The 17,921-nt window shown below is 41.0% G+C and overlaps 1 protein-coding gene across 7 annotated transcripts in view; it reads left to right on the forward strand.

Annotated features, from left to right (window-relative positions):
- DOT1L (DOT1 like histone lysine methyltransferase) overlaps positions 1 to 17,921 on the forward strand; it is a 77,090-nt gene that overhangs the window by 9,599 nt on the left and 49,570 nt on the right. For all 7 annotated transcript variants that reach the window (XR_011049883.1, XM_068420920.1, XM_068420916.1 and 4 more), the window contains exons 2-5: positions 7,827 to 7,870; positions 10,392 to 10,466; positions 12,684 to 12,747; positions 14,326 to 14,554. Coding sequence is in view for 6 of the 7 variants with exons in the window: in XM_068420920.1 (XP_068277021.1) it covers positions 7,827 to 7,870; positions 10,392 to 10,466; positions 12,684 to 12,747; positions 14,326 to 14,554 (412 nt within the window). In the remaining variant the exon portion in view is untranslated. The remainder of the gene's footprint in view (positions 1 to 7,826; positions 7,871 to 10,391; positions 10,467 to 12,683; positions 12,748 to 14,325; positions 14,555 to 17,921) is intronic.

Genomic DNA, 17,921 nt, shown 5'->3' on the forward strand with positions numbered 1-17,921 from the left:
AAACACCGGGCTCCTTTGCATGTACACTGGAATCGCTGCAGCATCCGCGTGCTCCCTCCAGCTGTCATGTTGTGGGAACGGTTTATAATTGCCTAAAACTGAACTGAAAGGGCAATAGGATATACCAGTGCGAGGTACCATTTTACCAAAGTAGTTGCATTCCCCTATATATTCCATTATAAACATTTAGGATTTTTTTTAACTAGTCTGTCTTTTTGCATAATAGAACTATTTCTAACTTCTGTCTGGGCTATGTCTGGTTTATGCAGCCTGAAACCAGTGGGTCATCCTGCTGTAAGTGTCCCATGTGGGTGTTGCCTTAGACACTCCTGCAGAAGGATTGCACGTTAATATATTTATACAGCCCCTCCTACACACTATCACGGGAGCCGTTCCCTCTTGCATTTGTACAGTGTCCGTAGCAACAGTTGGAATTGCTATGGGGAAAGGCAAAATGGTTTTATTGTGATTTAGGTAGTTGCAATGAAAGTGTGAGTCCCTGTTGCAACCAGATCCACAGCTGTGTTGTCTACCCATTCTGGATCACCTGTGCTCATGCTGTATGAGAGTTACCTGGAGCAGTTTGGATCTTCTTTTCTAATACATATTTCCTTTGTTGACTCAGTAGTTTTAGTATATTTTTGATTTTGGGCCAAATGTTTTTTTTCTTTAAAAGCCCTTTAAGGGATATAAGGGATCTCCTTATAGGGATTTATATCCCTATAAGGGGTATGGAGGGCCATAACGCCTTCCATGTTTTCCATTTAGTTTTGTGTGACAGCAAACTTACTAACTACTGCAAGGACATCAAACTTGTCTGCTCTCTTGCTGTGTGGGAGATGGGATTCAAAATGCAGTCTTGATAGCTCTTGCTTCCCTCACTGCTTCTCTGAGGCTGGGAGGCAAAGAATGGACACACGCTGTTCTCTGCAGGAGGTCCCTTTTTTTTACATGCTGGTGGATATCTATACTTGTGAGTGTCCTTATACTTTCTTGATGTAAGGGAACAACAGTAATTGGATGCTTCAAGGAAGACTTCTGGTCCTCGTCTCTCTTGGTAAGAAGACATGAGCTTTGGTTGTTGCTGTGGAAGCTAAATGACAAAATGTTGATTTGGGATAAAATCTGATAATATTAAATGAAGTCTCGCTGTACAACATGAAATATTGCAAGGGGCAGACTTTCCCTTTTCCTTACTTAAAGTGTAACTAGCGTTTGAGCACAAGGCAATGACCTTAAAATGTGAAGTGACTTAAGGCACTAGCTGGCAGGTCTGCAGAGCTCGGGATCTTTCCTTTTGTTCAGCTGGCCCGCAGGCAGCTCTTTGCCGCTGTAGCAGCTGGAAGTACTTTGGTTTTGGCTTTTCATAGGCTCCTGTCAACTGTTGTTTGCAGGTGTGTTGAATATGGACATGCTTTGGACAACAGAAGCTGTACTGGTGGATCTTTCTAGGCAGAGTGTAAATGAAGTTAGACCCTGGAGGATGAAGAACACAAACTTCTGACAGGCTGAAGGCGGTGGTTTTGAGAGGGCATCCGAGTGCCACACAGAACGCTGGATGCTTTCCTGGTTCCTGCGGGGAACTGTAGCTGCAGCAGCTCACATTGCCTTTCTTGGTGTGTAGAGAAAAGCTTATCATCCTCCACAGATGGAGGAAAGCTAAGGGACATTAAAGAGGCACTTGTCTCACTAGTCTTCTGCAAGATTGATTGGCTTTTCCTAATCCATCTTTTTGATCTCTGCTAACCATCTTGTCTCCAGCTGCAACATCCTCTCCTTTGGATTTATGGACCACTGCCTGTGGAGAGAGCTGTCACTGCAGGCAACCAAGCTGTTCTTTAAAACCAGGGGCTAGTGAGACTGACCTCCTTTGTTTTCAGAGTTAAATAGATCAGTGGCAGGTCAGAATTTGGCAAATCAAAATGACTTCTGTTAATACATGAGTGGAGTCATCGTTTAGTCCTTGGGAGCCAGTGTTACCTGGCTGAAGTGTTGGGAGTGGTACCTAAAGACAATCATTAAAAGGTACATGAGTGTTGCCATTCATTTGTTTTCAACTAGCTTGTTTCAGGTTTGTTTTCTCTGAGTTGTTTGGATTCGTCTGGTGGACAGTGAAAAGCTTGTAGGAGATCTCTTCCTTCTGCTTTGCAAATGCTTGACCACAGCTTGTTTGCACATTTCTGAAGAGCTCCTTTGGTCACCTGGCCTGTTTTGGGGAGGAAGTGTGGTCTAGCGAGTCAGGCACCAAACTGGCCCTGCGAAGGTAAGAATTGCTTTTGCTGTGGGACAGTTTAGTCCTGGGCACTCAATGCTATGCACAAAAAACTTTCCTATCTATCAAGTAGATAAGAAGTCTTAAAGTTCTTTGTGTGGTGCTTTGAGAGCTAGTGATAGAAAGCACGCGAGTTGTATTTCTTTTTTCAAGACCTCATCCATTTGTTCTTCGCTCAGGTTTGGGGTTTTTGCTGCCTTTACTGTGTAGCACTGCACAGACTGATCAGATCTCACAAGGATCCCATTTTGCGTGTCAGGAAATGAAGTTTAGAAAAATATAGTGCTCACCCCCAAGCCCCAACAGGATAAGCATAGTTTCATAAGAAAGACCTAAATATAAGAAGATGTGAATTTGGAAGGGCACTAGGGTGTTGTTCCTTGCTTCAGGCAATGACGGCTGCCCAATTTAATTGAACATGTTCTTTGTGTGTGAGGAAGAAACATAAAATGTTTAAATCTGTTGCTTTAGGTTAGAGATTCACTTTAGAGTACGAATTGTTCCACTGTGAGATAACTAGTCCTGTACAAATACACCCAAGAGTCTAGGATACAGTACTGAATTACAGAATTATATCAAAATAATACCATTAAGATATCCTAAAGGATGTTAGCTTGAAAAAATAATGTAACCAAAAGAGCCACACCTGGTGGGAGGGTGTGTAGTGCTTTGTATTCAGTGTGAGTTACAAGCCTGTGTAACAGCCAGCTTGCGTTGTGGCGAAAATGTAACGAATTATTTCCCTTTCTCTTGTAGAGTGTGCTGCAAAACCTTCTGATTCAGCTGTTTTTATTAGAAATTTGATGCTTTGTGGAAAAAAATAGATAGTTGAAATGTCTGGTACTGTTCATATGATGTGTAGTATGATTGGAGATCCTTTCATTTTCTTCCGTAGGTGTTGCAGTAATAGCAGTGATTGCTACTAAGGACTTACAAGTTCTGGTCATATTAGTTTTTTTTAATTTGGGTTAACAAACAAAGAGTATGTGATTCTAGAAAATTATAATGATTGCACAAAAATACATATTTGGAAAGAGTTTTTGGGCACTGTCTTATTTGGCCTTTGAAACAACGTGTAGGGCTTCTCCTATGTGCAGGATACAAAATGTCTTTTGTACCGAGAGGGCTGGCTGACTCGAGCATTGAAGCACGCAGAAACATTCATTATCCTTTTTTCTTTTTTCTTCCCCCTTCCCCTGTGATCAGAGAGCTGAGCCTAAACTGCAGGAAAAGGTCCTGAGAGCAATCAGGATGGGAAACGTTTGGAGAAGAGGTGAAGGGGAAAGATCAAACTCTTACAAAATGCTCCATGTCCTAAAGGGCAACCCTGCTAGTGCAGCATGTTGGCTTCTGTAAGAGGACTCTGCTTGGCAGGGTGTGCAAGCTGGAGTCGTGCGTGCTGGCAGGGCTTCTGGGCACTCATGTACTAAAAGTAATAGCAGTGGGTGTGTTTCTGGCTTCACTCCTGTGATTAGAGTTGTGGTAACATGTGGATGGAGAAATCTGTTGTAAGAATCGGAACTGCGAAGCTGTTCAGTCCTGCTGGCTGAAACTGCTCCACTGTTTTCCATAGAAAATTGGATTCTCTTGTAAGTGACTTTTGAAAAAGTGTCTGCTTTCTTTCCGTTATTTTTCCAATGAAATGTCTTGGCAAAAAACTCTTGAATTTTCTGTGGAAGCTCACGTTTCAATTTCAAATTGAACGTTTAGGTTGAAAATAAGAGCCCTTTATTATAAAGTTCAGCTGGAGAGAACTGACTGCAATAACTAACTTTTAATGTGTGTTTAGGTTTTTTTTAATAAACTTGTTATGAATAGCTTTGGGCATTCTCAATAATTACTATAGACTGCGACTTCTTACTTAAATACTTAGTGCATAGACCACATTAAAGAGATAAGGTCTTGTCTCATGAAATAGCTTCCATTTATGTGGCCCAGAAGATTCCGAGGGCCTCTCAAACTACATAAATATAAGATCATTGCAGAAGTACAGCCAGGCCAACGAGCAGCACGTAGCACGCTTGACATCAGTGTGTAGGGGAGGAGGGAGGGAGCGAGAACAGCTTGGAGCAGCATCGGAGGATGAATGGAGCTCCTCTTCGTGACAGAGAGTGCCGGGGCATCATCTCACGACTGCGAACAGAACAGATACGCTTCTTGAGACTCATCCAAAAGGCTTCTGCACAGTGTATTTCATGATTGATAGCCAGTCTGTTTGCAGGAGGCTCTTTACCAGGATACTTTACTGACAAAGCATTGCGAGTGTGGATGCAGATGCAGCGTAAAGCTGTGCTCGCACGATGACTGTTTGCCAAAGCGTAACGTGATGTGCTTGTATAATGTGCCCGTGCTGGAGGTGTAGCTGGCATGCTGGTGTCGGTCATGGGTCACTGCAGCCTGGAAAAAGTAAAACAAATAAACAAACAAGGAAAAAGTAGGTCTCTGAATTTGAGATGCTTCAGGACATCTTTGAACGTGCTGGGTTGAATGTTGGCTGAGCCAGGTGTAAGGTTTGTCAGACCGCTGTGATTGCAGCGGAGCCGTTGGGAGTTGCCATGAGTCCCTCCCAACCTGCTGCTTTCGTGTTCATCTGCTGGGTCTGTAAAAGGACCCGGGTTGAAGCTGCTGCACCGAGCTCACTTGTGTGTCTGGCCAAAACCAGTGCATCTGCTTGAAAGGATGATGGGCAGAGTGGAGCGGAGTCTGTGGTTTTGGCGAGGTTTCTATTCAACTTGCCTTTTGAGTTGCTTGAAGACTCTATCAGTGTCATAAACAATTGCATGAATACAGATGTGATGACTGGTGCTGTTTAGTATCTATTCTTATTAAATCTTACAACCGTAATGTTGAAATGGGACTAAAGGTTTCTCTGAAGAAAGGGAAACTGCTCGGTATTTCCTTTAGATCTGTTTTCCCCCCTTCCCTCCTCCATTATCCATGGCCTTCTCTGCTTTGAAGTAACGTTAGGAGATCATCTCTGATTTGGTTTGCGAGCCTTGCGTGAGATCTTGGGAGCTTATCTACTCGGACAAAGTATGTTAGTTATACAGTAAACTCGGTAAGTGTTTCCGCATGGGAAGTTCAGCAGCAGTAAATGTGGAACTGTTTTCAACTTCATTATTCCTAGATAATGACACAAACTAAACTCAGAAAGGCCCCTTCTGGCTGGAGTTTCCACACGAGGTTGTGTTAGTAAAACCACTTGCTTAAATTGGGTGATCTGTAGATGTGCATTATTTATTTTTTTTTTTTTAATTTTCACTTTTTAACCCAAGGAATCTGTTAATTAAGCAATTTTGGTTACGTATAGGGGCATTTTCATGAAGACCTATAGGACAAGAGGTTTCTTCACGTGTTCTGCTAGCACTGAAACTGTCCAAAACCATCAATGAAGAATATAACTTCTTCAGAGAAAACGGTTATGCCAGAATAAGCATGAATTCACTTTTCCGGTATAATGTGCTTATGTTGATAAAGCATATTCTTACTATACAGGAACACAGTTTACTGGGAGAGCTAGATCAGCCCAAGGGCTTTCTACTGTGATAATTCTGTGTGTAGCGAAAGGTGAGAATTTATAGGGGATGTTTATGGATGAGCTGACTGTCTTGGGTTATTTTTACACTTTGCAGATAAGAAATGAAAAGAAAGAAAAGTCCTTCTCCCGTGTGCCTTCTTTTGTATGTGTGCTGAGAGTCAGGAGCAGATTTTAGTTCAACTGCTTCCCTGTTTTCTGGGCCAAGATTTATCAATAGAATTACTTACCTGACATTTCTGAACGTAACTTGGTGACTGTTTATTGGTGCTGTTGGTTTTGCTTGGATTCGGGCTGTCCCGGTCCAGGCCCTGAGCGAACGCCATAGACCGGAGGAAGCAGAGCCCCAGGTCTGGTCTGTGGCTTGCGACGGTCGGGGCGTTTGCGTAGCATCGGCATGTTGTTATGAAACATGACCAAGGTGACCCTCAGCTTCTGGGTCACTTGTGTATTCGATCCCAAATGTCCTGACTACTTTTATGTTGGCTCTTTCTCCTTTTTGATATTGTAACTGGAATGTTTTGTTTTTCTTTGATTGGCATCTCATGTGACTCCTAGATAGGGGGGTAACTTTTTGCATTCTGAAAATAAAAGCTTTTCCTAGTAAAACAGGAAGGGTTCCTTCATACCTTTAGTATAACAGACTTCAGAAATGTTTGCCTTTCTTTCTGTCTCTCTCAGTCATGAGATTTTTATCCAGGTATCTGAAGGGCTGTCTACAAGTTTCTTGGAATGAGAACTTCTACAACATTGCCTGATCCTAAGTATATAAACTGGTTATATAAGGGGAAATCTGTTTCCTCATGCAAATATGAAAGCTGTGATACTGATGGAAAAAGCTTCTGTTTGATTTATATTGTGTCCTTCCATGTCTTGAAGAAATAGAAATAATCCCAGCCGTTTTCTGTCATCTGTCCATTAGTGTTTGTTTCTCTTCTTCCATTCCCTTCCTTCCCCTGCCCCCAGCCCTCTGCTTTCTGTCGCCTGTCCCTACCCTTTGCTATAGAATTTCCCCCTGGTAACTCTATAGAAATGACATCTCTGCAGCAGGAGATAAGGGAAATGATTTGAGAATGAGTGAGCCTTTACACTTCTAACTCTGGAAGGGCCTTAGATACTGGGCTCTTAATTAAAAGGTCAATGCCACTTCAAGAAACAAATGTCTAAATATAACCTCAACTTTGTGCGGGTGGACTCTGGTAGGCTTCACAAGATGGGTACAACAATATATATGTGAACTCCTGTAACTTCCCTAAACTAGAATGTTTTGTAGCACGGGGCATATACATGCAGCTCCAAGGGCTTTGTTAGCACGGATTTGGACTGGCTTGCTGAACTCACTCGTGCTTCTGTTGCTCCCGAGTAAACTCCCAAATTAAAGTCAACAAACATCTGTGCCTCACAGTCTAGTGTACACTTGTAGTGCACAAGTTTTAATGTGTTTTGTGCGTGTGTATTTTGTTTCTCAGTTCATGAAAAGGTCTGCGTATTCCAGACTTTTTTTTTTCTCCTTTTGTATGTGTGTGCTGGGAGCTGTTTTTTTTCTCCTATGCTGATATCCACTCCTACTGTTTATTTGATGCTTTATTTTAGAAATCCATTCACTGTGCTAGAATCTTACTGCCCATATGGAGATGTGAGCATGTACCAGATGCTAGGTCGATGAAATCAGCTGTGAAACTTGCAGTCAAGTACCTACTGCATACCAATAATCCTCCAGGGTATCAGCTACACAATTCCTGATTTCAGGAAATGACAAAGAAATAAGTAGAATGACAGTTCTTTCATGTAAATCTTCTGCTAGTCCATTGAAACTTGAACAAATGTATTTCCTTAAGCCTTATGTTTCCTTAGAGGGCTCATTTTGATGGGTTTAATGGCCTGGGTGGCAATCAAAGGCTCCTTCCTTAGTATGCTTGCCACCTATATTCTTAAAAAGACTGTGATTCCTGTAATCTTCTGAAAAACAGCACACCTGATATCTCTTTGAAAACATCTCTTCTTTTCTTTTTATTTCAGGACAAACACCATGATGCTGCTCATGAAATTATTGAGACAATTCGGTAAGTGTTCAGTGCAGACGTGGCTAGAACCCTTTCCTGTGTCTTACTCCATCTCAGTGAATGGATGTCTTGAGACAAGATACGAAGGAGGGCAGCAGTTATAATTGTAATTTAGCAGCTCTAAATTATTTTCTAAGCTGAATTGATACTGTTGCAATAAAAATCTCCCCATCAAACAGACTTTGTTTCGACTTGCCGTATTCTCTTCTCTTTTGAACAGAATTAAAAATGAATAGTGATATTCAGCTTTTGGTGCTTATGGCAGTCTGTGTTCAATCTTTAGAAAAACAAGGTTAAGAAAACATTATTGGCGTGATGTGTTAAGTTCTGGTCTTGCATATCCTCTTCCCCACCCTCTCCCTTTCCCCTTGTTGCTGTGGTGGTGTTAGCATTTGCATCGTTTGGGTGTGATGTCCCTATTAGCATTCCTCTTAATTCTGCTGGTAGAGTTGGGCCAATGTGGGGAAAATGGGAGGATAAAGGTGAAAGACAAATAGGACGAGTAGGAAGCCTGAGCATTTCCCAACACCGGCGGTGGTTATGACATGGCTTGCTGTTATTTCAACAGCATTAGGAGGTGACTTGCTGTAGAACAACTTTTATTAAATGCTAACAGAAACTCCCCACGCACCTGAGGGATGTTAATGTGTTATCCACCCACATCAGATTGTTTAAAAGCTGTTCTCATTAACTGTTTTAGACCCTTACCATACAGGCTTCCCTTGTCTGAGGGCTGTGTCTGCAGCAGGTTTTAATGGTTGGATGGTGCAGATACAGGTGAGGTACAAAGAATAGTGTTTTATCTGCATAGCCACCCGAGGCTGAGATTTGGTCGGTCACATATGGCCTAGGAAAAGGCAGTGAGCCTTGTTTGCTCCCAGCACGAGTGAGCATGCTAAGTGCTTGCATGGTAGTGTTGATAATAGCACTTATATACACGAAATCATAGCATTTTCCCACGGTCTGTGGTGGGAGAGAATGTGTAATGGGGCTAGGGGCTAGAGCTGAGAATTTTTCTTCTAAAGAAATTTCTTTTTCTAACTACAAAAGCTTGACACAAGGTACACTGCCACTGCTACTTCCAGTTCACTTGTACTGATGTTGATACGATTCTGTGCCTTGGGAACTTGTGGCATCATTTGTCAGTACAATTATTGAGAAGACCCTTTCTGAAGGGATTTAAACAGACGTGGTGCTGAAAGTGACTGCCCGAGTCATCGGTGCTAGTGCTTTCTGTGCTACGGTAGCTGAAGGCAAGGGGAAAACTGTTAGAAAGCAGTTGGGCCAAAGTAATATTTCACAACTGTGTTTTAAGCATGATTGCAGTAAATACAGTGTGGTAGAAGGCTTTCATGCTGCCTTTGCCTGCCTCGTGCAAAGTAACTGCAACGTGGTTACGAAAGTGGTGGGTAAAAGAATGCAAAGAAGTGTTTATCTCTTCAAGCCAGTGGTAAACAGCTGTTGACTGCCCATTTCCCTGCTCTAAGACGGGAAAAAAGTTGCAGAGATCAGAGTCCTAACATTTTTAGGGAGATGGGAGATATTAGTCAGAGGAAAGCCAGCCATAGGTGTAGAAGTTCTGTTTTTTACATGCCTATATATTTATTTGATAAGGGTGAATCAGCCAGGGAACCCGAACTGTTGGATCTCCAGTCATTTTTTTTCCTGTACTATTTTAAAAGTGAAGCATGCATCAAGGTGCATGAAGAAAAAACTCTGCCACTTCTGTTGGAATTCATCCTATGACGTGCTCTGAGTTTTTTTTGGTGATAGTGCTTTCCCATTTGGATGCTTTTGGAAGAAAGTGTGTGCAAAGCTTATGTGGCTTTTAAGTTGTTTTTGAAAGGAATTAATCTTCCTACATTCCAAGAGTGAGGGTCGTCTCTTGTGTGAGATGCAAGTGGGCGCGTGCTTTCCAGTTCTAATGGTGGCAACATATGGGGCTTTGGTAACTCAACATGTAAAAGGGATCTTTTATCAAAGTAACTTTTGAAAATCCGTTTTGGGTTGGGTCATGTAAGGTGTAAGAGCGGTTCAGAGCACTACACAGAGGAGAATGTCCTTGCAGTGAACGGTTGGTCGCATTGTTTTGGGGTGCTGTAGGAAATGTCTTCTCCACATTCAGCTTTGTCAAAGCTTGTTACAATATCAGAATTCTTTTGTAATATTGCACTTCTGCATTACATTTTATGTTAGATTAGCATCAGCCATGGCTTTGAATATTTTTAGACACATTGAATACATTTATCACCTCATTTTGAAGTTGTGCCATTTCAAGAGCTTTATACTACTGCCAATGTCTACGGGCATCTTCCTGTTTATTCAATAAAAATGTGAACTATTGCGGCTTTCCAGTTAGCATTTTGTGATGTCTGCCTTACTCCTAATGATATTGTGATCTTTCAGGTCTGCTGCAGTATTCTGTCTTAACATATAGCAATGCCAGTCTGGAATTGAGATGTACTGCCTTATTATACTTAATTGGAGATGTTTTTATTCATTATTTCTTCTCTCGTTCCAGGTGGGTCTGTGAAGAAATCCCAGATCTCAAGCTTGCTATGGAAAACTATGTTTTAATTGACTATGATACAAAAAGGTGAGAGGAATATTTTTTTTCCCACCAGGAGGACAGGCCAGCACGGTTTATAGTGAATCAGTTTGTAACTGGTTATTCTTAGACACTATGAACTGAAGTTTTCTGTTAGAACTGGCTTCAGACTCTGCAGAGTTATTTTGGTAGGAAATGTGTAACAGAAATATTGGCAGAGGCTGTTGGATTAAGGACATAATTGGAAACTCCACACAGCAGAAAGTTGAGCTCTGGTGTACGTTGGAATTACTCACTCCGAAACAATGATCGGTATCTGCGGTGTTGGACTGCGTCCAGTGTTAGGAATCTGAATGGCACGGAGGTTTCTACTTTTGTAGTAACTAAGAATTCCTGTTTAGAAAGTGGCATGCCAAAGCTGTCTGTCAGCGCCGTGTCCTCCGCCTGCCGTGGCTGTGGGAGGTTAACCTTCCCCATTCCTCTGGGTAGGATTCAGTGCAAGTGGGATGCTCTTTGGGTGGGAGGCTAAATTAAAAGGCAAACTATTCATACCGCTCTTCTGGGCAGTTAGGAGTAATTTTAAGACGTTGTAGTTGCATGTGAATGCCTATTCCACAAACAGCTTAAAATGAACGTATAATATGTGGCATTCACCTGGAGGCTGGGAGAGGCAGATCCTGACCTGCGGTATATCTGTGAAGTCTGAGGTTCTGTGTATCAACTTGGCTGTACTGAGACTGGAAAAAGAGATGACCCTCAAGCCGCAGTTTACAAAACCCTCCTTAGTTGCTTTCATGGGAAAGACTGAATTTGTTCAAGTCCACAGCATAACTAAACCTCTAGAATGAGGTTTACAGATGAAACTGCATCGCTCTAATTAATCACTGGCTATTGTCCTAAGCACCAGATACTTGTATAGCGATCTGCTTAAGGTATTGCTTCCTCCTCTCTTAATTTAATTGTTTCATTGCAAGACTTGTTAGTCCCTCTCTTCCACCTGAAAAATTCTAAAGGTGAAATCAGGGTTGAGCATCAAATCCATTAATTCGGATTTGTGGATTACTCGCAGTGACTGCAGTGCTGTAACTTTTGCAGTTCTGGCATCCTCACCGGGCATGTTTAACTGGGCAGCATCAGTGTGGTTGGCAGCAATACCGAATGAAAGAGAAACCCATCTGTTCCCCAAAGTCACACCCCACTTACCTTTCTTCTGCAGCTTTTCAAGGAAGGCATAAACCTATAATTCTGGCAATGCTTTTTGTCTTTTTACTTCCTTCGAAAAAATTTGTCAGAAAAATTGCTTGTAGCAGATACTGACACATGGATGTGAATGAAAAGCAGCGGATTAGAGAAATGCACGTGCTGTGCAGACAAAAGCCCAGTTCAGCCTCTTGCTTTGTCTTAACGTGGAAGTAAACATAGGCAGTTGAAAGCTGGAGTGGAAGTCAGCAGTACTCCTCGGAGAGGTGTCCTAGCCAGCGTAGCGGTAACGAGGATCACAAGAGGCTGAAGAGCCACTTCTGATGTCCCCTGGTCCCCCTGCCCCCTTCCCGATTTGGGGATGGCCGTGATTTAATGATCTTACTCCTGTAACTCCTTGGATTGTTTTTTTTTGCTGCTGCTTTGTGAGTGTGATTACATAGCGGATGATGTTCCTAGTAATATCTTTTCTTCCCTGGCCTAAGATGAATTTATTTAATCCTCTCAGCGTCTGTCATTAAGGCATCTGCCTGAACTGACTGTAATCCCAACCACCCCATGAAGCAATCAGTATGCTTTTCTGATGGGTGAAATTTTAGATTGTCTCCTGGGTCTGTCTGCATTTTCAGTCCCAGAGTTAATTTCTAGAAAAGTATCTACTTGTCTCAGGACTGATGATCATGGAGAGATGATGGAACAAAGGGGAAAAACATTTACAGATGTCTTAAATTTCCGTGCAACTGAGAATATGGAAAAGAAGTAATGGGCTATGAGAATGTGAAACTTTCTAATAAGTCATATTTTGAGTTCAGTCTTTTTCCATTAATTAAAGAAATTAATATTATTTGTCATGTACTCCTGGTCTACTGGGGAATTTTTTTAAAGGAAACTATATACAAAGTCCTAAAGCTGTGTATGTAATTACATGTTCTGCAAGAAACAATCCCTCAATAGCCACCTACTTACAGTGTGTATGACGACAAAAAAGCACGAGGTTGTACCTTCAAACCTGCCTTTTTGAGCTCTCTGGTTTTAACTGACCCTGCGTTCTTTCTCCCCACGTAGCTTTGAAAGCATGCAGAGGCTTTGTGACAAGTACAACCGAGCCATCGATAGCATTCATCAGTTGGTATGTATTTACCTTTGTTACGTGCCATGACGTTTATCTAGCTCGTTTGAATTCACATATAGTGAATAATATCCAGAAAGCAGTGACTGACGTAGCGCTGGGTTATATGTGTTAGTCTAGTTGCATCACCAGTATTCAGCGCTGCCACTCTTTTGGGGAGTTAATAAGTCTGATATTAAACCTTATTTTCTTCATCACACCTGGTTAGTCAAGGAGTTAGTGTTGGAGGGACATTCTTATAGGAAGAAAAGAGAAAAAATATCTTTTCCCCCAAACTGCAGATTTGTAAGCTATTCCTCTTTAGGGTGCACTTCGGGCATCATTGTTTTGGCACTTTGAAACAGCTGAGTTGCCTTTAGGGGCAAGAAAAGGTTTCTCTGCATTTAGCGTGTGGATGTTTCACAGGGATTAATCATATAGATTTACTTTTGCGTGGGGAAATCTGTGGCTTATGGGTACTTAAATAATCCATATGAACTCTCCTGTGTATTGTGGAAGTGATCCATAGCTTAGGAATTTCCTTGCCTGCCACTCAATTCAGCCGCTCTGTTCTGCGGCATCACTCTGGCAAAACTAGAATGTAATCTCTTTTCAGACCAATTGAACAAGCTTTTTGGTTTTCTTATCCCTATAAAAGGTTGAATTGGAAGAAGCAAAACATGAACAATGAATTAATGTTACTATTCTGATTAATTTTGAAAGTATAGGTGGATTTTTTTCTCTGCTGTGCTTGGGGGAATTATTTGAAGTGTTGCAGTATTATGGCAAAGACTTTTTCATCGGGCTTTCCTTCACTTCGTGGGCCTACAACTCCCTAAAACTTGTGCTTGTTTGGATTCAGGCATCTTCAGTTGTATGTTGGTGCATAGCTAAAAATTTGAAGCTATTCAGCGTTTGCAATTGCTGTCTGAAATGGCAAACCTGATTGGTTTCATTTTCTTCTTGCCATCTGAATCTTAGAGGAATGTTTAGGGATCCTGGAGTTGTCCTTTTATTGTTTGTTTTTCCTTATCAAAGGGAGAGGTAAACATACTTAAAACTTAACAACTTTTATGTTTAGGACAGGTTTTTTTTCTGGAGAAGATAGGAAGCTTGATTTCCATCTCTTTCCTGCCACTCCCTGTTTGAGTACACATGATCCCTCCCACCCTACAGTTCCTGGAAGAAAATGAGGCTGCTCTTGCATTGACAGTACAGTCAACATCAGTTCAGTGGTGATCAGTAAATAAGAAATGAGTGAATAAACCTTTACACCTAGTCCAACTATATTCAGTATTAAGCTTTACATCACCTGTGGATTTTTGCATCTCTTTAATTTCCCCTTTACCACCTATTTCTAGCAGGCATATTTGAAATTACCTGTTAGTTGAGGTGAGACAAAATATAGAGCAATCGGTGTTGCATGTTTTTTTAAGTTCACTGTTTTTATCTTTACAGAGCACCTGCAGACCAGCTTGTGGGAGAGGGGATGGGAGGGAATTTCTCTCATTTCTGTGTTATGCCAGTGCAGCCTTGTTCTGGTGACGTTTACTTGTCCTCATGTTGGGTTCACATCTTCTTCCTGCTCTTTACCTTTAGTGGAAGGGAACCACCCAACCGATGAAACTGAACACTCGTCCCTCCAACGGGCTCCTCCGGCACATCCTGCAGCAAGTGTATAACCACTCAGTGACTGATCCAGAGAAACTCAACAACTATGAGCCCTTTTCCCCAGAGGTTTACGGAGAAACTTCCTTTGACTTAGTGGCCCAAATGATAGATGAAATTAAAATGACAGAGGATGATTTGTTTGTTGACTTGGGCAGTGGTAAGTGACCAATGACTTAAGTCAGTTTTCTTTTTCTCTTTTTGCTTGCTGCTTTTTCCTTTCTTTAAAAAAAAAAAAGTGAATTCATATTTGGAAAGTGAACCAGGAGTAAGGATTGTGTTACAGGATAAGCACTTTTTCTTGATAATCCCCAATGATGCTCTTGCTTTTTATGACAAGATTAAATAGACCAGACAGACATCCCACACGTTCTTCCCTGAGGTGATAGTGAAATGTTGGCCTACAAATGCAATAAACCCTTATTAGAGGAAACTCTTGGTTTCTGTTGCTATTGGCCGATACGCTGATAAAGAAGAAATAATATTAAAAATGATGCTTGAAAGATAACAATAGCAGTTCCATTTCTAAGGATTCATCTGTTTTCAGTGGATTCAGTTTATACCCTTCATATCTGAAAATGAGATTTCTTGACCTTTCCCATGCCAGTGTGAAACACTTGGTGTGGAATCTGAAAATTAACCACATTTTTTGCTCTGACATACTTTTTAGTGTGTTGAAAAAGACTTTATAGTTAGCTTGAACAGTTGCCTTGTGAGACCCCACAAAATCTAGTTTACAGCCTACATACAACTGCATCTTGTGAACAGGTTAGAGTTTTAAAGGAAATAGATGTTTCTACTTGGTAAAGAAACCAGATACGACTCAAAACACATGTGGAAGAGATATCCACAGTAAGAAGATGATGTTCTCCTTTTTGTTGCTAAAATCTGGTTCAGAGCAGGAAAGGAGTAATAAGAATTTCCCCTTTTACTGGATGGTTTGTAAAGTTTTAAATGAAGTGTGTTTTGGTTTTGTTGCTGGTATGATACAGGACTTCAGGGAAAAATATTTTAAAATACATTCAGTTGTTAAAAACCAAATATATTTTAAATTTAAATACAGCAGGACTGCTGTTCCCCCCAAAACTTAATACATCTCCAGTCAGGGATCTTCTAAGGATTTTTTTTTTTTTTTTTACCCCTTGCTTCCTCCCTCGGTGGGACTTATGTCTGAAATTTCCTGTTTCAATGACTTATGTTCAGATGAGACATTTAGAAAGGCATCAGATCTGACAAACTATTTTCCATCTGGAAGAAAAAAATTGCTATAGATGCTTGCAATTGTTTGTTCAGGAAGGTTAAAGAAGATCATATCTGAAGTCCTGTGGTGCTGCCGATTATGTAACAAGCTCAAATGTTAGATACTTTTACCTGCTATCATCAGAAATAAAATCAGGTATTTATTGCTAACCTCCCCTCTTTAATCTTGGAGATTGACCAACAGTGTAATAATTCACAGTCTAAAAAGCCTGCATGAAAGGAATGGTTTAAATTCAGAAGCCTTTGACTTTTAATGTCAAAGAAACAATTAAAACCAGAATGTAGTCGTTGAGTTTGTACTGAACGGGTGAACTTTTTGTAAATTGTAATCAATGCAGTATTGAGTGTGGTGTAAAGGAAAACGCTGTCACAGCATATTATTTCTATCAGTAAATTTAATACCGTTCCAATAACTACTGCATACAGCAGCGGCTGAACAGCAGGGCCAAACCCCCACCAGCGTGCTGTGGCTGTTCTTGTTAGTTTTGTGTGTGATGCCAGGAATATGTGGCTCATTGCAGGAGAAATTTATGGAGGTATGCATCATCATTAGGCAAACTGAAATTACAATATGGTTAAGCTCTTGCAAAAAGAAAAGCCAAAGACAGACACGATTAATAACTTCTCAGGCCGTCTCATGTGATATCTGACAATGCAGTGTGTTCGTGATTGTCCCTTTAGTCTTTGTCCTGCTTGCTCTTCATAAATAAGAAACAGCAAATCACTTCTGCCTCAGGTCTTTGATTGTCCATGTTCTCCCCCCTGCAGAAATTTGTACATCCATATTTGCGTGTGCATAAAATATGCAAAACGGGAATTGGCAAAAAAACCCCCAAAAACCCAACAAAAAAAACCCCCAACAACAAACCCCCCTGTCAGCACTGCAGTTCTTATTGTGCCAGACAACATTATAGTGGTAATGGTTTAAATGCAGGAGTTCCACCCCTTCAATTACCAGTGCCGCTTCCTGCCGGCAGCCAGTGGAATGGAAAACAGCAATATGTTGTCTGTGCAAATGGGCTCTCCTCTTAGATTCACTCTTGTTTCCCATGTGGTCATCTGCAGAGTGATTAAGTGCACTGGTGAGACAAGAATGCGTTTTGTGTTAGTCATAGACAACAAGTGATGCATCACTGTAATATTGATAAATATGGAATGTTTTAAGAAAATCTTAAGTGACTGCTTTAACATAGTGGAATGACGTTGCTCTCGTGTGTGCAAAACGTGGGTCGCTCTTACAGAGAGAAATCTAATGAATATTTTTTTCTTTTTAACGTAAGCTGGGGTGGGGGAGAGGGAATGCATTCAGGCAAGGTGTAGAAGTGGCAGCTAATTACTGCTGGTAGCATCTGATGCAAGTAGAATTTGGAGTGATGGGGAGTTCATGCATTTTTAAGTCATACTTAGTCTTGCCAGCATAGTGGTTGCTTCTGAAATGTTGAATGTTGAACCCTATAATATTTTCTAAACCAGCATTCTAAAGTAGCTCGGATATGAATAAGCTCTACGTGTTCTCAGACTTTGTGCTGCATTTCATGGTGAAAACCAGTATAAATATTGCTGGACTCTGACAAATACTTCAGCCAGTCTTTGCATTAATGGCATAGGTATGTGACCAACAAGTATTTGTTTTGGGGTGTGGTAGGGTTTGTCTAACTGTTTGTTCCATTACTTAATTACATAGTGAATTACAATGTAAAACCTGTAGATTTGATGGAATGCATATAAAATTTCTGGACAAAAATAAAATAAAATGCAGTTATGCTGAAACCTGTGTGAATATGTAAAAATGAGCCTGTAATATTTAATAAAAGTAGCCGTTAATTATCAATACAAACATTGCTGTAAACATTGTAGTCTTGTGCTATTATCATAAAAAGTGCTGGATGTCTTGAAAAATATAAACCTCAAAACTATCATACTAGAAATTCTTTTCTGTAAGGACAGTGACATAGCACTGCTTACTTTCTAGTTAGGATGTAAGCCCTTTTTACTGAAAAACAGCTTCGTAGTATTTCACATCTTGTAGGGAAATGGGACTTCCTTTAGTAATGGACGTTGCCTTCGATCTGCTTTTCCGTTGAGAGACAGGTAGAGTTCATATGGGAATTTGTCAGACACAAGTGGGAGTTGAAATTGTACCCTGAAGCCTAGTCCCACAGATTACCTCCATTTTTCCTCTTGGCCTTTGCTCTAAAAGCTCTTATCTCCCCTTGCAGTGGTTTTCTACTGAAATTTGTTCTGAGGGTTGTTTTTTCTTCCCTGCA

This window comes from Nyctibius grandis, chromosome 31 (genome assembly GCF_013368605.1).
Source record: "Nyctibius grandis isolate bNycGra1 chromosome 31, bNycGra1.pri, whole genome shotgun sequence".
Taxonomy (NCBI): Eukaryota; Metazoa; Chordata; class Aves; order Nyctibiiformes; family Nyctibiidae; genus Nyctibius; species Nyctibius grandis.